The 21032-nt window shown below is 42.2% G+C and overlaps 1 protein-coding gene across 2 annotated transcripts; it reads right to left on the reverse strand.

Annotated features, from left to right (window-relative positions):
* Positions 1-695: 695 nt before the first annotated feature.
* LOC129351110 (ras and Rab interactor 2-like) lies at positions 696-18875 on the reverse strand. 2 transcript variants are annotated; one of them, XM_055019905.1, is made up of 10 exons: positions 18457-18873; positions 18265-18373; positions 16914-16986; positions 16341-16432; positions 12848-14134; positions 8022-8104; positions 7701-7926; positions 7489-7620; positions 3723-3886; positions 696-1581 (listed from the first exon to the last, which is right to left on the reverse strand). In XM_055019905.1, the coding sequence occupies exons 1-10, from the start codon at positions 18703-18705 to the stop codon at positions 1255-1257; spliced, it is 2742 nt and encodes a 913-aa protein (XP_054875880.1). In that variant the 5' UTR covers positions 18706-18873; the 3' UTR covers positions 696-1254. The 2 variants fall into 2 exon arrangements, with proteins under 2 accessions (XP_054875880.1, XP_054875881.1); XM_055019906.1 differs by having other exon boundaries at positions 1466-1581; positions 3683-3886; positions 18457-18875.
* Between the last annotated feature and the right edge of the window lie 2157 nt (positions 18876-21032).

The raw sequence follows: 21032 nt of genomic DNA on the forward strand, positions 1-21032 counted from the left end.
GTTGATTATCTTTGTCTAGATTGTCAATGTTTGTGTTATTTAACCAACAAGACCAGAATAAGACTCATTCTCAGTGGTTTTATGCAAGTCTAAATCTCATTAAAGGTCACAAATGTTTGAGATCAGCATTTAGTACCAACGGAAATTTTAAGCAAAACATGAGTGGTTAATAAAAGATTAAGACTTTATGTTGGATCTTATATCTTCCAATTTTGTCTATTTCTTCCAAATTCCATCCATCAGTGACAGAAAAAAACCTAAATGTGTGTTTAGTGAGGAATTCATTCATTATGTTTATTTTTATACAACATTCAACATTAGAAAGAAATGTTATTTGAGGGAAGGTTGGACAGGATTTTGGATTGTTTTTATGAACTGAATGATATTTTCCTCTTCTTCCAAGGTGCCAAACTTTCTCTACAATCTATTAACTGAAGATCTCCCAAAGGATTTCTTTAAGATAAAGTAAAAAGAGAAAATAGACATGCCTAAAATCTTCATATATGAAATATGAAGATGGAATGAAATAAGGCCTTTATGAAATTAATTATAATGAATATTGATGAAATTAGTCAACATTGATTCCTTGTGGAATGTTGAATAATTTCAACATTATTCAACATTTCAAATAAATAGTTCTCTGAATAAAGAATTTTCTTTGTTCTTTATTTAGACAATAAAAACAGCCAGATCAATCATTTTACACATTTCTGTTTTATTAATATTCATAAAAACAAAACAGCAGGCTGAGATCTAAAACATGTTGGGAGCATTTGAAATCTATTCTGCTGTTGTAAATGCAGCTATTTCTGGGCTGAGCCCCCAACGTTCAGGATCCTATCAACGCCCCTGCATCACATCAGAATAAGAATCTTTTTAGTCACTTTAAAGAATATAAAAATAATTAGACATAGAAATATAACCCACAATTGTCCTGCAGCTGTGGAGAAATAAAAACAAGTTTCACAAAAGATCATTTCATTTATTAAATAAACATTTGAGGAAGGTTTTCATCTGGGGCCCGCTCTCAGTAACATACAGTGTGTTCGGTTTTTTCAAAAGGCACCATGGGGACAGCAGTTAGAGCAACATTTAAAGAGGAGGCCTTCATATCTTCATCCACGTGCATCTGCATCTATATCCATCTTTCTGTCTTCTTTCTAAGCTTCAGCAGACATTTAAAGGTCCTTCAGAGCACCAGACATCCTCCTGTCTTCACCAACATACCAAATCAGCCAAATTATCCTTCCCTCCCTATTTTATCTGAAGGCAGTTCCCATTGTTGATGTGAGCTGGGACACAGAGGTTCAGGTTGTCCACCCTCCTGTAGACGAAGTGGAAGACGTGCGCAAGCGGCCGGCTGTGCAGTTCGGCTTTGATCTGCTGGGGATGCGTGTCGGCGGCGAGCTGCTGCCTCGTTTCCTCGGTGATCAGGAATAGCGCGTAGTTCTCGGGGTCGGGGATCTTGAACTTGTAGGCGCAGAGGGAGCAAACCTCCTCCGTCGTGGTGTACGGCTGCACCTGCAGGGTTTTAGCCGTGCAGCCCGAACCCACCTCCTGCAGAGCGACCCGGAGAAAGTTCTGTGGAAGGAAAACTCACATTATAGCTTCATCAAGAAGCAAATGAGATTTTAGGTAGGATGTTTACACGTGTTCCACATTATTATGCAAATGGGATTTAAGTGTCATCGAGATTAAATTTTTTGTTGTGCTATTAAATTTATAGATGGTTTGTGTGTCAGCGCTCTTTGAATCACTATAATTAATTTCAGAGAGCTGGTTGCTCAGTTTGTCTGTTGAGCTCAATTAAAGAAAATCTATTTAAAAATGATGTTCCACATTATTAAGCAGACCACAGGTATGAAAACATGAGATATTTAACGAAAACTGAAGCGTTATCATTGTACTGTGAAGAGATTTGTGGCTGATTCACAACAAAGATGATTCATACAGATAAAGACTAAAGAGGAAAGTTTCTGTTAGACAAATTCCTGGGATTAAGAGAGCTGCTGTTAAAATGCCCTTACAAAGCAGCAAACAGTTATTAGAAGCTGCTGGAGCCTCAATGTGGAGGATCCTAACTGACTATTGGGCCCCTCAACAGCTCACTAGCAGAAACGGTGGCAGTGGATCCAGCCGGACATGAAGATTCATTTTCAGACAGACTTGTTCACTGATTAATGCTGTGCTGCCCTGGATGCTCCAGATGGACGCAGTAGTGGACGGTGCTGGACGGCCACCACGTCCCAACACGGCTGTGATGTCAGCAAGAAGGAGGTGGAGTAATGCTGTGGGCCCAAATCATGGGGAGAGAGAGAGAGAGCTGGTCGGCCCCTTCAGAGCCCTGAAGGTGTGAAAATGACCTCAGCAAAGAATCAGGACTTTCTGACTGATCACTTTCTGTCTCAGTCCAAAAAGAGCCGAAGCTTCAGCAGCAAAACCATCTTCATGCAGGACAATGAAACATCTCATGCTGCAAGGACTAAACACTGTGTCTCTGGCTGCTATGGGGATAAAGGGATAAACTCATGGTGTGTCACCATCCTCCTCTGACCTCTGACCCTACTGAGAACCTTGGGAGTTTCCTCCAGCAGAAGATGTGAGGGTGGGATGCAGATCACATCAAGCAGCAGCTCTGGGAAGATTTTCTGACATCCTGCTAAGAAATTCAAGCAGAAACTTTCCACAAACTCACAAGTTCAATGGATCAAGAATTGTGCAGGTGATACCAAAGAAGGTCCGATATTAACATGTACCTCTGTTAAGATGTTTTTGACTGAAACAGCTTTTGATTTAGTACATATGACCATTAATGCTGCACATTCACAGAATGACCGTTTGCAGTTCTTTATAATCCAAAACATGTTTAGAAAATCTGCTGTGCATAATAATTTGGAACAGAGCATTTTCAGTTTTTATTTTTGAATAAATAATATTTTCATGGGGAGCTTTGATCAGTAAAATGTGATTTATACTGTAATAGTTCATGACTTGTAAATTATACTAACCATCATTTCTGAGAAAATCACTTGCATAATAATTTGGAACATGGTATATTTGGGATCATTGTGCTGTTGGAACAAACAAGTGCTAACTTGGCTTGATGAGACCTTTAAAGATTTGGAGTAGAGATCCACCGTTCCACTTTTTTCACTTCCAGTACTGATACCGATGTCTGAGACTTAGTATCTGTCGATATCGATCCGATACAGAAAAACAGCTGAACTGACTGAAAGAGTTTCTTCTTTTTCAGCAGACATAAAAGCTTGATGTTATCAGTGTTTGAGCCTCTCATTTCATAATGACTTAAAGATGGCTCCACTTTGGAAACCGGCACTAATAATGTAGTTTCCAGTTTCTAAACATCCTAACCCGTTTGCCTCTCAGGGGGACAGTTTTGGCCAGATGGGTGAACTCTGGACACAGCTGGGTGTTTCAGCAGGAAATGATCCCAAACACACATCCAAACTGGTTCTGGTTCGCAGGCAGTTTCCATTTGTCATGCAGGAACACCAAAATATAAGAGCTGCATGCAGTTACTCCACTAGGGGGTGCTGTCCACCAAAACACAGATAATCTGATCCACATGGTGCTGTGTTAGTAAAGATACAACACAGCATCATTCATGCACGTTTTTGATGCAGAGAAAGTTGAGATTTAAATCGGTACAAATTGGACTCACTGCCTGGATGTTCAAGGTGGGCTCAGGTCAGGTGAGGTACCTGAAAGTCGTCCACTGAGGGGGCGGAGCGCTGCGACGTTCGCCGGCGGTGCCACTGGTGCAGCGTGTTTCTGGCCTCAGAGCTCAGAACCTGGGCCGCCTGCTCCTCCTGGAAGTTCTTGATGAGCGCCATGGCGCCGTAAGCGCTGGTCAGGTAGTAACCACCTGGAGGAGCCGGAAAACACAACAATGTAAATATTTCTGCTTTGTATTGAGTCAGTTTTATTTTGTTTGAACAGATCAGTCAGATTATATCGGTCACAGCAACCTTTATAATCCCGACATCAAAGTCTGCAGCACTTTTTCTTATGAGGTTAAATAAATATTTCAGAGTAACAGATTTTAACACATTTGTTCAAAATAAATAACTCTTGAAGCACAACAGACGCAGCAGGACAAGCGATCATTTCTTTGTTGCTTTTGTATATATAATTATTCATGTTTTTCATTGTTTCAAAGCCACTTAGTGTCGCTTCTGGTCCTTTTGCTTCACTTATTTACAGTTTGCTGGAACAGGAATTAAATTTTACAGAACACTGGTTGAACTCCTCACCACCCCACAGGTTTTCAATGCAATTAAGACTCAGAAGCGAGAAAACAAAAACAATCCTAAAATAATGACAAAAATAGGCAAAGTTTATCAGACAGAAAATTTCACATTAATCTCCTCTGACAGTGAAACAGGATATCCTGAAAATGATTTGCTTACATATCTACTCTGAACCAGTGACTCTAAATTAAGCCAGAACACAGAACTTATAAGATCATTCATAATAACAACAACAACAACAACAACAACAATAATAATAATAATATGGTGCTACATTCAGAATTTACTGAACAATAGGAAAAATGAGTCTAGAAAGAATGAAGAATATCAGATTTTGTACTCTGATGAATGAATGTTGTATTATTATTAAATAGATTAAAAATTCAAACTTAAACTGTTAGCTTTAAGTTAGTTAACTTAAACAACTGAACCCATGAGTGAAGGTCTGTTCCAAAGAAAACCGTGCAGGTTTGTGTGATTTCAAATGAGATCCTTCTGAGGATGAAGCCACATAGTGGGACATGATTTATCTTTGACATCTGGTGGGAATCAACATGGTTGAACTTAATGCTACAGCATTACCTAATGTTGATGATTAGTGCCAACTAATTTTTTAGTCATCGTGCCCACCACTGAAAAGCGCTAAGCTAAAAAATTAGCTCCACTATAAATTTGGTCAGAAACTTTCCCATCCCAGATCTTCTGCATGGTGAAGCTCTCTGACTTCATCTGTCATCTTTTTCTTAGGGTTTAGTTATTTTTTTAATAGGTGCTGATTTCTTACAACTTCTGCTTCAAAATAAGGAACCCACAACTCAACTGGATAATTTACAAAGAAATGAAACCAGATGACACATAAATTACAAATTAAAAGCTCAAACTTTTTTCCTTTGAAACAGAAACTGTCTGAGGCCATATCGCCTCCAGCTCCTTGCATCGGCCTGCGTACCTCGCAGGTTGACTCTGATAGGAAAATATTTCGCTGTATGAGGTCGACGCCCATTCCTTCTCTTCTGAATCAGATCCAGTCTATTCAAATCAAACACTGGATGGTATTTCCTAACACGCTCATGAGAACTTTTCCTTCCTCTGCACACACCTCAGATGTTCTCACTAAATCATCTGGCAGAACAAAGATGGAATAATCACAGGAAAAATTACCAAGAGCTTAAAAAGTCAAAGAAAATAATGGAATTCCAGCGATGTAATAAACCGGACATGAAAAAGCCTCCAAATAGAGTTAATGGTAGGTTCAAATGCATTTTCTGTAAAAAAGAAACAAAAAAAAAAAAAAAAAACCCAGCAACTTTAAACTATTTCAGGGCAGTTTTTTTATTTGAAGTAAAGGTTTGGAGGTGATGAACTTTGTTGCTGTAAACTCCAAATACTCATAAAAAAAGCTGTTAATAATATTAGACAGGTTTATTGTCTCATTCTCAAGGTTCCAGTTTCTCTAGTAAAACACAATGTTTATTTCTTCAGTCAATAAAAAGCAACAAATATTTGAATCTGGCAAAAAGCAACAAATGCTGCAAGTCCTGAACTCTTCTTTAATTTACGCAGAACTGCAGCTGATCAGTGTCGCTGAATGTGGAAATATTTAGAGAATCATTTCTAGAGAAATCAGAAATGCTCATCTGAGCAATGTTTTTTCAGAAACCCTGTGAGAAAGATTGGAGACATTATTTTCTCATTTACACTGCGCCATGTTTTGCTTCTGCTGGAGATTTCTTCTTGTTAAAGAGAGTTTTCCTTTAGGAACCATATGCAGTAAAGCCGAACTTCTAAACCTTTATAGTTTTAGAAAAGTTCTCACGGGTATGAAAAATAAAACTCTACGTTTAAAACAACTTTGCTTTTATGTTTGACAGAACTTGTTTTGGACTTGAATTCATTCTTCCTTCTTGTTTTGTTTTTTTTGCCGATACTGTTTTTCAGCAGAAGGAAATGAGTTAATATCAATCACATCACATTCTGCATATTTATTGTATGTAATCCATATTTTTGTTTTGTGCAGATTTATCAGGAAGTGAATTAGAAAGATGTGCTTTGTTTGCATGACTAAAATTATTTTGCAAAATTAGAATTTTTATTTAGATGTTTTGTTTTGTCTAATTAATAGTTCAAGCCTTTGTTTTTTTTTTTTTGTTTAAAAATTTCAACAAATACTTTCAGATTGTTGCAGATTTGAGTTCACCAGAATCGGCCAATAAATGTGAATCAGATGCTGGAACCCTGGGATAAAGTTATCATTCATAAATCAGATGGCTGCCAGTTTTTTTCTGCTCAACAAAATCTGGGAATCAGGAGTTTCTGTTTTGTTTTGGAAACAGTTTCCAGATCAGTAACTCAGTCAAAAAAATGCAAATTTGCCAATTTAAATTGAAACAAAAAGTAACAAGATGCCACAACGCTTTTGGGTTCTGAAGAAAACAGAAGATGTTGCAGAATAATTGAAGTATTCACTCATGTCACATGTTGCTGAGGGGGACTTTCTTCTGCTTGGCTGATTTCAGCAGAAATCTTTCTATAATAAGATGGAGGTGGATCCATAACAATCTGATATTTGTTGGCTGCACATACAAGCGATTTCAGAATAAGAAGTGGTCTTGTTCCTTTGAAATGCAGAGGAAACTTTCCTTTCTAAGGAAACTGAAATGTCCGTTCTGATGAACTTCCTGTCCTGCTGCTGTGAGGCAAACAATAGACCGCTGATCAAAGTTCTGCCAAAACTCCTACAAGTGTCCTCCACATTGTTAAACTATTGTATTTTAATTGTATTTGATGAGAAATGTAAGCTTGGAGAATCACTGCTCAAACAATTTTTTACTCTTGAGAAGACAAATCAAATAAAATGAGAAAAGTTGCATTTCAAACTAGAATACAATCAAAACTTTATTTATTTCAGAAATTTAGCTAAGATAATTGAACTCATCTGCATGGATTGATAGTTGTCAATGTTGTTGGTGCACCTATTACTAGCAGACTTTTTCCTTCCACTAAATGATGTCATAACATTTTGGGACACAACATTCTGCAAACAACCAGTTTCTTTAGCAGACAGGTGTTTGTGGCCGACCCCTTGGTAGGAGTCAGTGACCGCCAGCTATCAAGTCAGCAGTCTTTCTTATGGACCTTTTAATGTTCTGATAAACAGCATTCCTTTAGATCAGAGTTTAATCCCAGATGGGTCTCTGCAGAGGCGATCAGAACCAACCTTCTCCCTGCAGCAGCGTCGGGTCCAGCAGCTCCATCATGTATTGAACCTCGGTGTCCAGCTGCGGCATGTCGCACCGAGCCACAACGTAGGTCAGCATGGGCAGGAAGTCGTCGGCCCCGTACATCCTCCCTGCGAGGAAAAGCAGAGCTTAGAGGTCAGAGGTCAGAAGGAGAGCGGCGCAGGAAGCAGCAGACGGTGGTTCTGCTCACCAGAGTTGTCCTGCATGATGGTGTAGATGAGTTTGCACACTCGCAGCAGCAGCGACACCTTCTGGTCGGGGGAGTACATCTTCCTCATGTTCAGGAACTTCTGGCGGATTTTCTCGATGGCGACGGAGTCGGGGGGCACGGCCCCATCGACCCCCAGCTCCTGCGGCTTCTTGGTCCTAGCCAGGGCAAGGTTCTCTCTGAGCTGCTGCAGCGCGCCGCTGTTCACCTGCAGGATGAAGGCAATAGGCAATGATAAAATCCCCTTTACTCTGACACCCAAAAGTAAAATCCACTGCATTTAACGACCTTCAGAAATCTCACCTGGAAGTCGTGCAGAATCACGTCAATGACGCTCTTCAGAGGCTTCAGGACACATTTGTGCATGGCTTTCTCCAGAACCCCGTCTGTGCAGGATCAAAGACACACACACCCACAAACACACACTACAGGTTAGCGGCAAAACAAAGCTCTGCACAGACGTTAAAACTGTTTCAAACAAGTTTAATTTGTGTCACTGCCTTGTTCACAACACGTCTGGCAGCACGGCCCCTCAAACCGGGACAGTTACTGTCAGTGAAAACGTTAGCTTGTTCCAAGAAGCCGTCAAACAGACAAAACATGATTGAGTTTCTGAAAGTTATGATGCAAGAGTTTTTTGAATGAGCCAGATACAGATTCAGTGAAAGAGACCAAGTCACTGTTTGGCAATCCGAGATAAAATCTTGTTTCCATGTAATCAACTGTGTAAAAGAAAATGATATAAAAAAAGCAGAAAATGCAAAACACGGTTTAATGGGTCAGGAGTTTTGCTTTACAAGCTCAAAGGCAAATACTAAGAACATTTAAAAAATTGAAAATCAGTTGGAGGATTTTTGTTTGTTTTGTGATTCACCATTAAACAAACATTTGTGGCCCTCGCAATGACTTTGTGTGGCCTCTGATTGCAGTTAAAGAATGGTAGAAAAGGTGCTGAAAATTTCAGAAACTATATATTATGCTTTTATTTTAATAAGGCAGAAGTGTGAGACACTTTTTATATTTTGGATCTAACGTGAACTAAATATCCAAAAATAAAACTACTTCATTTTTCTCATTAAAATATCCCATGTTTAGTTTTACCTTTTAGGGCATAAAGGTAAAAAATAAAAATATATTTTTTGTGTAAATTATTTGTTGTCTATTAGTACTTTCAGCTTTATAGTTACACCAAATGTGGCAAAAAGTTTGGACACCTTTACCTTTCACAACAATAAACGTTGAAAGAAAATAAACAGAAACGTATTTTTCGCTGAGCTGGTCTTTCCTAACCTGACCTCTCTTCTTCGGCCCTCACCCTCCATCAGTTCTCACCCAGTTGTGATGCAGAACATTTTGCTTTAGACCTCTTTCACTTTGGCACCCATCTGTACAGTACATCGGATCAATATGGCAACCAGTTATTTACATAGGTTACCATTCCTCACATGAGAAACTGGGTCATCATTTATTCAACTGATGTACATCAGTGGGGTCCGATTTTAGACCCTGAGAGACAGAGTTCAACATGTCTCAGACTCGGCTCCAGGGGACCTGATTTAAATCACCGAGTCATTCACTGGCCTTCATACCGAGGAATTAATAGCACCATCTGCAGCACATAGACCTGAGAGAACTGGAGCTGGACGCCACTAATCCATATGCACCACTTCCCAGAATCTAAAAATCACCCGACTCGGCAGGCCGAAGCAGAGCTGGTAATGACCTGCCCTTCAGCTCCGGGTCTCCTTGGTTCTCTCAGCTCTTTACGGTCTGAGGTTCAGGTTCAGCGGCTCTGCAGCCGATAAGAATGGAAATACAGAAGGGAATCGTCTGAGGGCGCATTGTGTAATTATTAACACTGCAAATCAAAATACAGCAGAAGATATTGATGAATAGGCTGCAGTGGAGGAGGCCACCGCTAAGTACTGTTAGTTGTGCATTAATCATAAACATTAATTCAATTAACAGTAAAGCACTAATTATAAACATTATTTCCACAAAAGCTAAAGCACTACATGAACTGTGTTAGTGCTTTAGCTAGTGCTAATCTATGCCTTAATTTGTCGAGTTTGTTACCACATGATTTTAAAGGTGAATCAAGCCACTGTATTGTAAATGTTTTACTGTGTAATAGTTGTTTATTCTCTATGAGAATGTCTTTGTTCTCACTGCATCGTTATTAAATGCCAGAAACTATGGAGAAAGCTTTGTGTCCGTTTTCTACCTGCAGGCAGTTATATCTGTCTTTCTGATTTTGTGTTTGTAACATTACATTTTTGCTTACTGTAGTTTAAGCAAAAGCAGAGAAAATGAGGAAAGGAAAGAAAACTGCTTCACTCCCTTCAAAAAAGGAGCATACTACTCAATAAAGTCAATTACCAAAATTTCAACAGATTGAAGAATTTATCCAGAAAACTGTATTTAGGTCACACTAAGAGCACTTCATGTTTTCAAGGTTAGAATAAACGCTAATTCGCTAAACATAAATCCTATCCTCGCTGTCAGGGCATTAGCAGTAGAGTAACCATTACTGGATAACAGCGTAGCCCACTTCTATTTATTTACATAATGAATAGAAAAAAAACAACTAAATATTTCAGTAAAATGTTCTGGAGTGGAGACAGAGACTCACAACCTATCAGTCCTGTCTTCCAATCGCTTTTGGGGACATTGGCACACAACAGACCACAGAATCCATACTTACTGTCCCCGTAAACTTTCAGAGATTCGTTAAGAGTGGAGTGTTTAGTCTGAGCCACCCAGTTGTTTACCCTCAATCTGAGAAACATGAGACCTCACAAAGGCTCAATCTGTACGTCAGTCCTACACACATTCAGCATTAATTCCTGCCTCCCTCAAATATGCTGCATCCACACAACCGAGTTTTGTTCTGCAGAACGACTGACGCAACTTTTAATGCTGTGTATTCATCCCCAGCCTCCAGGCACAGTTTATGCCACTTTTATGCAACGCATGCAGAGAAATGTGTCTGATGCAACACCTCCATAAGCTCCAGAGCGTGTGTGAACAGATCACTTGTTTCTAATGAATTCCTAGAGATGAATCAGAGAAGCCCGACCGAATCCCTTCTACGCGATCCTCCTCAGGTCTCTACAAGCGCAGCAGGTCACTTCAGGGAAGGGCTTGGCTCTTCTCTAATGAAACAAAAACAAAGCGGGAAGCTTGAGGAGTGCACACAATGTTCCGATCTGATTAACGTGTTTTTAAACCTTGGATTTCCCTCGTCCCTCCAGAAGGGCTCATTTCCTCCGTTCACACAGAAGTGTTTGTAAATGGTGTTTATCAGAGCTGCAAGCTGCTCAAAGACTTCCCTAAAGTGGGATAAGATGTTTTTTTTCTGCCAGCTGCATGGAAGACAATCATGAAAACAACCAGCAGATTCTGGTTTGTCTAAAAGAACCAAGTAAGAGCTGATGGTTTTCCATCCCTAAACCTCAAAGTGAACTCCAGGCTTTTGAGGAACGTCCGGCAGCGTGACAAGTTTACTATCTGCGGCCTGCTAGCACCGAAAGGACGAATCACTTCTCCAGCTGAGAACAAGGCCTGGCTGTCATTGTTTACAATGAACAAGGGATGTGAGATGTGTGCAAACACACCAGCTTACATTATTCATGCAAAATGAATGTGAACTGAACCACAATAGCAGATGGAAAAGAAACCAGCAGTGCTTGAATTAAAAGGTTTTTTGCTCTTTGTGTTTTCTGGCCTTGATCTGAGGATTCTGCTGCTGGCTGGCAGTGTGCAGCAGCTGCTTAGTACATTCTCTGCTCACAAAAACAAGCAAGTTTTTAAATTAATGCTGTATTGAAACTACAAAAAGCATCTATGTGAAGCTGCAGGCTGCAGGCTAGCTAATTGAGCGGATAGCCTGACTAAGCAACCAGCTAATATCAGCCGCTTATACTTGTTATTGTAGCAGAATCTAGTAGCAAATTAATCTAAATTGAGCAGTTTTTTCTATAGATTGGATTATGTCAGAATAGTAAAATAAAAATAATCTAACATGTTGCTGCAGACACAAACAGTCTCTCTGAATGGCCTGTGTTTCTTTGCGAATGAATTTAGTTCAGTGGAAACCGTCTTAGCATAAATGTGGAAGTAAATATCTACAACCAATCAGCATCATGAAAATGAATGGTGTTCATTGGTTGGTTGTGTAATAAATAACATTACACCTCAATATTTCTACTTCATGAGCTGCTGCTTCTTTCAAAGAGTTTAGATTTGAAAGAAAATCTGAAATTTTCTTTCAAACTTCTCATTCAACTTCTCACCTTGAATAAGAAGTTGGAACTGGAGATGAAGAGTTTTATAAACCAACCATGAGATGATTAGGATTTTCAGAGATGGGCCGTGTGAGCGTGGAAGGACCAAGTGGATGAATGGATGGTGTGATGTTATCCAACTCAACTGGCAATGAATTATCCTTGAAGATAAATCCAAATATTTTGTTTCTAGTTTCTTATGTGACATAAAGAAAATCAAAGGCTAAATGTTCAAAATGAAAGTAAATTTACAGCAACAACAGATGACCAGAAATAACTTGTAGGCTCGTTTTTCTGTAACCAAACACCAGGAGTGTTGAGGACACTCAACTCTAGTGTTTAAAACAAGTTTTTAAAACTTGGCTTAAAGTTTTAAGCCTTTAAGCCTAGTCTTAAAGTAGGCTTAGTTTTAAGCCTAGGAAGCTTAAAACCCTCTGGCTATTAAAGAATGACGTCATTTTGACGAGTTTTTCCACAGAAGAAACCTCCAGTTTTACTTCCCCATGAGGAAGAATAGAAACAAGAAAAATTGAGTGTTTTGACAGATAGAATAATACAAAAAGTCAAATTCAGCTAATAGCAGTAAATATTGCTGTTATGGCTGATTGCTGATATTCTATATGTCACACATATTTCACTGACATTTTGACACCTTGAAAACAGACAATACTCTGTCACACCAACCGTCTCCCTCTCCAAATAAATATCTGTAGTTAGTATCGGCCCAGTTTTAATCATCAAAGTGATACAAATATTTTCAAAAATTACTAACGTCTGCCGATACCGATTCAGTGCCGATATATTGTGAAATTGCTGGAAGCAGTCAGGAGACAGTAAACTCACCAATCTGGTCTTCAGGTATGAGGGACTCTAAGGGCGGATCGAGCTCGGAGCTCTGCCGCAGGTAAGCCTTCATCTGGGTCATGAACTGCCGCACGGTCTGCAGGAAGTCCATCCCCGACGTGTGGCAGCTGCGGTTCTCCTGAACAAAGCTGATATAGTCCTGAACCAGCGAGCCGAAGTACGAGCTCTTGTCGCGAGACAGCTCGGCGATCCGCTTCACGGCCCGTTTCTCCGGTGTGATCAGGGAGCTGAGCATCCCGCCCACCTTGCTGAAGCGTCCCTTCAGGGAGCGGGGCAGAACGAAGGATCCGCCGCCCAGGCTCACGCCGACACGCCGCCTGCGGGCTTTGAGGATCGGACGGAGGCGCGATTCCAGATCCGCTTCCATTCCGACTCCGTAGTCCTCTTCCTCTTCCTCCTCCGCGTCGTCGTCGTCCTCGCTGGTGTCCTCAACCGGGTGCTGAGGCGGGCTGGGCACCAGGTCCAGGGAGAACCCGGGAGACCGGGAGTACTCCAGGGAGTCAGAGGACGACGTCGACATGCTCATGTCGCTGAACCGCTGCCGGCCCCTCTCATCAGGACCGGACAGGCTTTGTGACGGCTCCTCAGCAACAGGTGGGGGCTGGCAGGTGGGGAGGTTGGCGCGGGACAGAGCCTTGGCGATGGTTTCATCATCCAGAGCGATGTGGCAGCGGTGAGCCTCCAGATCGGGCTTTTTGGGTCGAGGAGGTGGTCGGTTTGGTGAGGAGGTACTTTTGGTTGAGTTGCTGGTTCTGCCGCCCTGTACTGGTGGCGCCGGCGCGGGCCTCCTGCCGGACGGCTGCTGCCGCTTGGTGGCGGCTGGCATGCTCTGGGGTCTGGAAACAGCTGGAGGAGGCCCGGGCGGCGGCGGAGCGGGTCGCCGGCTCGGTGCTGAGCGGGGAGGCGGGGGCCGAGGAGGCGGCGACCGCGGTTTACCGTTCAGCTTGGTCCGATCCAGGTCCGGCTCGGCGCACCTGCTGCTGCTTAGCAGCGGCGAGTCGGCAGCTTTTTCTGGGGGGTCGGGGTCGCGGCTGTAGGTCTGAAGGAACAGGGGCGTCACGAAGCACAGTGGTCCAGTGGGGGGGGCGGCGTCCTGGAAGCCGGCGGGGGGGGCTGTGTGCGGCTGTAAGGTGGGAGGTGCACTCTGGTGCGACTCCTCCACCTCAGCGGCCCGTTTGGGGCGCTGGGGGCTCAGGGTCCGGCTCAGGCGGTGGCAGGGAGGGGTGGAGCAGCGCCGCTGGCTGCACAGCGCAGAGTCCCAGAAACCTGGAAAACACAGAGACATGAAGCATGAAGGAAAACCAGATGAATCACTGCAGGGAAAACAAAGAGAAAAAAATCTGATACCTCAATCAGAAATTCCTAAAGAACAAAAACCCTCCGCTGGATTTTCTACAACTTTTCACCAAAAACTCATTAGTTTCCTCCAGCTGTTGATCCTGGTGTGTTTCTGCCTCGGTGGAGCCTTTTCTCTGCCTGGAGCAGAAACCCAGTGAGAGTGCTGGCTCTGATTGACTGAATGCCGACACAGATCCAGTAAAGAGGGAGTTACCCGCTAATAACAGAGAGAGAAGCCAATGAAAGACCAGTTCCAGTTCCACCACTCCCTGCTTCCTGATCCGCGTCTCTTAACTTTCAGGATCCCTTTTTGGGTGTTTCACTGACTTTATGGCTTTTTTGCCTTCCGTATAAACACACATGCTGGAGTAATTTGTTTGAACAGAGCAGTTATTCTGTATTTAGGCTTAAGCCTCTAATTCACAGGTCTGTCATGACACCAGGGAGAGGCGTGGACGCAGCAGTGACTGCTGCCGACTAAAAATGGAATCATCCACTCTCACATTTCTCCAGCTGTCTGATGATGCCTTGCTGCCCACAGTGTAAACATGAGCCTGCGGTATTTTCACGGGTGGATGTGAGCACCTAACCGTATGAGAGACAAACTAAACGCCTCACACAAGAAGTCACTTTTCTCTAAGTGAAAAAACAACCAGACTGTCGATTCTCTAGTCGAAGATGAGATCAGCCTTCAGCGTCTCCTAAAGGAGAAATTTGATTCTAGAAAACTGAAGAAAATATTCGAAGAACCAGAAACACAAAGACAAGTCGAAGTTCCAACTTCCATGTCACTCATGGTGCAAATAGTTCCCACTCCCGCCTTTTGACAAGATTTCTTTGTTTGCGGTGTACGGTAGTACAAATCATTGAAACTATGAAAGGAGTATTCCCAGCAGACCCAAAGCCACTAGCACAGCACTCACCGAGGCCTTGAGAGCGGTAAATAATGTGCAGAGCGAACCTCCAGCGTCTGTGATCAGTGAGGACTCAGCAGACTTCAAATGAGCCTCCTCTGGTCTGTAAACAGAGGACTTCAGTGCTGAAGCAGATAAAAATGCAAACTGCTCACACCCACATGCACCCAGAGGAATGCAGTCAAGCAGTTCCTCAGGTCGGCCTGTCAAGCCTGATGAGATGGGATTTGTGTTACAACACGTTGTAACTTTCCACACATCCCATCCCTTCCTACAACACTGAGGCGTAATCTGACGCAAAATCTGAGGCATAATCTGAGGCGTTCGCCCAGCAAGCTGAGCTGAAGTGACTCAGCAGATGCAGCACAGTCACAAATGCTTTGAGAAACATCTCTAAAAACTGAAATGGCATCTATTTTTAGTTCCAGTAAATCCAAATACTGATGTGGTGATCATCACTAAGGTACCAACTTATTTTGTTCCTTTGTAAAATCCTTTTAGTCGAATGGCAGAGATATTTGCTGATGAAGACTTGCTGCTCTGCTGATGAAGATGTCAGATATGATGAGGAGCTACAGAAGTGCCACTTATCATTCTCTGAATTTAGATTACAGCTGGCGTTACCGTAAAGCTCCGAGCTTCAGGCCACCGGAGCAGATCATCAATTAACCACTGAAAACAAGCTTCCAGCACTTGTGCTATTTTATAAATACCAGGATGGCAAAGAGCTGAGATAACAATACACGGCCTGCATACATAAAAACTACAAAATTACTAAATCTGTGTGTGTTCTGTACTTTTACCTGAGACAAGGTGAGCTAATTTGTTAGATTGGTATGTGACTCTGGATAATTTACTCATGTTATGATTCTGTGGGAATCTGACCCGGTCCAAATGGGAATCAGAACCAAAATAAAACTGAAAAACAGTTTTATGCTAAAGTTTTCAAAGCATGTTATTAAAATGATCTGTGATTTCATTCACATTTGGATGCTGATAGTCCATGACAATAATTTACTACAACAGACATAAATATGGCTTCCATGTGGTTTGTTTTTAACAAGAAGGAAACAGGAAGTGGACCAAACAGGAAACGGGACAAAGACTTGCGTCAAAGATTAGTAACCTGGAAGATCAAAGTAAATAAGATGACAGGCTTATAAATGGAAAGTGTCTCATTTTATGAATGATAACCTGAAGCTGTTATCAGACGGGATTACCTGCACCGAGCTGAGCCACCTCCTCCAGCTCCTTCTGCGTCTTTGCAGATGAAATGGCCTCAGGAAGTTTGAGCGTGAATGGCAGGATGTCTCTGTAATGAAAAATAAATTCATTAATAATTAAATAAAATGATTAAATATGCTGTGAAGAAACACAAACAGAACAGGAAATACAGCATGTTTTGACAGTCCTTGAAGGACAAGAACATCCAGTAAGAAAATAAAGTGTTGATCCCACCAGAGAACCGACCGACGCACTGAGAAGAGAAAACGCTCCTAACCTTTACCGACTCTTTGTTTCCATTACGCAGACAGATGTGAAACTCTAAATATGTTGGGACTTTTTCCAAACCCCCACTGCTCCAAGCATTTATGATATTCAACTCGATTTTATCCAAGGTGCATGTTTGCCATTTTTCCTGTTGCATCTATTAATCCCTGTTTTGTTTTTCTCTTATTTTTATGAGCATTAAAGAAACTGCTGACTCTGCAAACACTATTTTTGACCATGACTTTTCCACCCTCTTATGAAATGTCTATTCTCCAGTGAAGCCAGTGAAAATAGTTGTTTACCTGCTGATACAGTAGAAGGCCACGAGGTGGAAGAGATCTGCAAAGCTGATCTGAGATCCTTCCATGGAAAAGGCTGAAAACAGACAAAACGCAGACGAGTTGAAGAAAAATGTCCAGAATTCCCTTCATGACAGAAATCTGATCAGAACCAAATGTTTATGGAGCCTAAAACCAAAAGCTGTTAACTCTACCACACTGGGACAGCAGTTAAATTAAAATATCACGTAGCAGTCTGTGTTACAGTGGCTCTGAAGGAGTCTCTGTCTGAAGACAGTAATGAGAACAACGAAACATTTTGAGACACAGTTTGTGGATTTATCTGAGCGGGTTTGGGTCAGACGGTTGAAACCTGGACACGGTTGGTGTTTCAGTGAGATCAGTGTCCCAAACAGCCAGCAGGGCGATCTGGAAGGCTTACAGCAACCCTGTTGAATATTTGCAAGCTCTTCTTAGACATCTGGCCTATGCATCAGAAACACGTCAGAAGATTGATGAGTGCACCATCTTCAAGAACTCTTCAAAGGATCTGAATTAATGAGTTACAACAACATTTCATTTCCCTTTGAGATAAATAAAGTACTTTTTAAATTGTGAAGCTCATGAAACTCCCAGGTTTAGCTAACTGACTTTGGGCTGAATAGAAATGCATGCCACACTTTGCAGATTTCTTTGTTAAATTTCTAAACCTCCCATTTTTTTTTCTTCGTTCTGGGCTACGTTGTTTTGTCACATAAAATAACATAAAACTATTCTTTCCTGGAGCAAAATGTGAAAAACTTCAGGGTAAAGCCAAAGTTAATGATTTTTTTTAAAGCTCTTAATTGTATTTTTGTGTAAAAGACGACAGCAGAGGCTGAGTGAGGATTTGCTGACCTCAATGTGAAGGTCAAACCAGGCCAAATTCTCCTCCTCCCTGCTTTCTGTGTGCCGTCGTTACAGCAGTGAAAATCCACCGCTGCTATGTTGTGCTGGAAACACTGAAGAGCTACTTTATTTAATAACATGAGCTTCAGATAAAAAGCAAAACCTGACTCAGATTTTACTATAAAAACAATTCAAATCAGAAACAAAATGAGTCAGGTGCTTTTGAGCTGATCTGTAACTTTTATTTAGACAAATTAAAACCGTAAAAATGTGTTACGGTTTTAAGTCAAGGCGTGTTGACCAAACAGCCTGTGAACTCACTTTCATTTCTCTCTTCTGTGGGATTATTTCTGAACTCTAATGCAGAGGCGGACAGGAAGTGGCATGAGCGACTGACTCACTGTGAACTGAGGACTGAGGTGAAGAATAAAACATTTTTCTGTTTGCAGATCTCTGTTTCTTAATGGAGCAAAGAGCAGCGACTTACAGTACTGGCTCTCTCTGACATTGAAGTGGCTGATGGGATTTTCTGACTGATCCTTATCCAGACGCACCGACAGAACCTTCCTCTGCAGAACCTTCCTGACCAGAAACACCTGCTCCGTGAAAGAAAACACCATAAGCCATAAAATCCTCCTTGATAACGGTGAAAGAGCCATGCTTGATGGTGACCTCTCACCCCTGGCGGCTGTTTGATCAGAATGCCGGAGGCCTCCTCTTCGCTGACCGCCAGCAGCAGCCAGACCTGGTGAGTCTGAGTCAGCCGCTCCAACACGCTCATCCTCCTCCGCAGCGAGTCGTAACCAGAGTCCCATTCCCCCACGGACCCCCTGCAGCGCGGCGGCTGAAGGAAAGCACCGCCCTGCAGCCTGCAGACGAGGAAAAGCAGCCGGCCCACAGCAGCTTTGACATCAGCTGGCACAAACATAACAAATACTGCAAACAAACTTGTAGGCGAAGCAACGTCATCCGTGAGCTGGAGTCACTAAATGTCCTGTCTCACCAACTTAAACTAAAACATACATCAGGTTTGAGTCTAAAAGAATTCCACAACTTGACGGCCTCCAGAGAAAGTAGAGATCAAAAATTTAGAGAAGTGAGAAAGTTTCTCCAGAAAACAAAATCCATGCAGGAAACCAGCAGAAGTGAACGCTCGACACGATGTGGCAGTGAGGAAAGTGGGACGGTCCTCAAAATAATTACCCAGCACTTCAGTCATGTGTTCCTTCGTCATCCATGAAACACAATCAGTCATTTCAAAACATTTCATTTTTTGTAATAAGACAAGTAATAGTTTGTAGACATTTAGTGAGAGTTTTTGTTGCTTAAAGATGACAATTTGTTTCAAATTGATGATAAACAACGATAAAAAGCAAAAAGATGATGAAGAAAGATGAGAGTGCAGAGAACGAGTTGAAGAATGAGGAGTTATCTGCTCTACATGCAGAAATACAGATTTTTATTTTTTCTGGCAGGAAGCCAGGGAAGTTGGGAAGTGGAGGCGTAACACAATCATGTTTTTTAGTTTTTGTGAGTCATGTAGAGGCACTTCTACATACTGATGGCTGTAACTTCAAATACCAGCAAAGAGTGAGTTAAAATAGGTGATGAATGGAGGAAATGAATGCATGAAACAATGTTTCAGCATCAAGGCCTGGGCAATTCAGACACCTGAAATATTTTGAGATAAAAGACAAGAGAGATGTGAGATGAGAGTTAAACCTGAAACAAGGTCAGCAGAGAGAGAGATGATTAGTACAGACAACAAAATGGATGCAAAAAGAGATAAATGGACCTGGTGGACAGAACCAACCAGACACCTAGTGAGTTCAAAACGTATTCTCTCAAGCCATGACGCTCTGACATTGGTCGTACCGTAAACGGACATATCAAGGACCTGGTACTCCATGCTCAGTTAAACATCACTTGGACTAGTTGGGTGAACTCCCATGGACCCTGCTGGACCCTGCTGGACCCTGCAGGACCCTGCTGGACCCTGCTGGACCCTGCAGGACCCTGCAGGACCCTGCAGGACCCTGCTGGACCTGCTGGACCCTGCAGGACCCTGCTGGACCCTGCTGGACCCTGCTGGACCCTGCTGGACCTTGCTGGACCTGCTGGACCCTGCTGGACCCTGCTGGACCTGCAGGACCCTGCAGGACCCTGCTGGACCCTGCGGACCTGCAGGACTCTGCTGGACCCTGCTGGACCCTGCTGGACCCTGCAGGACCCTGCTGGACCTACTGGACCCTGCTGGACCCTGCAGGACCCTGCTGGACCCTGCAGGACCCTGCAGGACTCTGCTGGACCCTGTGGACCCTGCTGGACCCTGCAGGACCCTGCTGGACCCTGCAGGGCCCTGCTGAAGGTCCAGAGTCGGTCCAGTGTCCATGACCAGGAAGAAACCCACCGTTACCCTTGAATCCGACGCTACACCTCAAGTCCTCTTCTCCAGAACGGTTAGGACAAAATAAATATTCAAGATAAGCTACAGAAAAAACATCAAAACTACAAAAATATAATAAAAATGGAAATGTAGGCGCCTTTAAACAGAACAAAGTAACATTTACTGTAATTTGTTCCTTAACTGAATGATTTCTGTCCTGTTACTAGATAGAAGAGTTTATTATCTCAATCTATTAGCATTCTGTTCTTCATTTTAATTTTCTAACTAATTCAATAGTTAAATTCAAGCATCTGTCACTTTAAGAATCAGGTTGAAATAAAGTTATATTTTTTTAAAGAGATATTTTGTGACTTGAAACAATAACTTGTCACATTAAAGTTTATTTTTCATGCTACATTGCTTCAATGATTAACTAAGGTAACTTTAGGTGACTGCAGAAAGAACTGCTGAGAAAGTGCAAACTTATTCACTCATGTGTCAGTAGAGCACTGTTAAATTGTCAAACGTGATCGCATTAATAAAATAAAGCAAGCATACCTTTCATGCCGTCAGGATGACAGAATCAGTCCTACCCTGTATCTCCAGCGGCTCCTTGTCCAGAGCCGCGCCGTTTGGACCATTCCTTCTTCAGCTCCCGATCTCCAGCGCAAAGTGTCAATCAGCTGAAAACGGACAGAACAGAAGCTTTGACTGACAGAGGAGAAGAAGCAGCGGGGAAGGGGAGCAAACAAACCGAAGGCATTGCTCAAACAAAGTTTACAACACAAAGACGCCTATATGGGACAGAGGAGAGAGGAAGCAGTGATTCATTTCCTGTGTCGTTCCTCCAGGCAGGAAACATGGAGACG

Source organism: Poeciliopsis prolifica, unplaced genomic scaffold (genome assembly GCF_027474105.1).
Source record: "Poeciliopsis prolifica strain line A6 unplaced genomic scaffold, Auburn_PproV2 SCAFFOLD064, whole genome shotgun sequence".
In the NCBI taxonomy this organism is placed as follows: domain Eukaryota; kingdom Metazoa; phylum Chordata; class Actinopteri; order Cyprinodontiformes; family Poeciliidae; genus Poeciliopsis; species Poeciliopsis prolifica.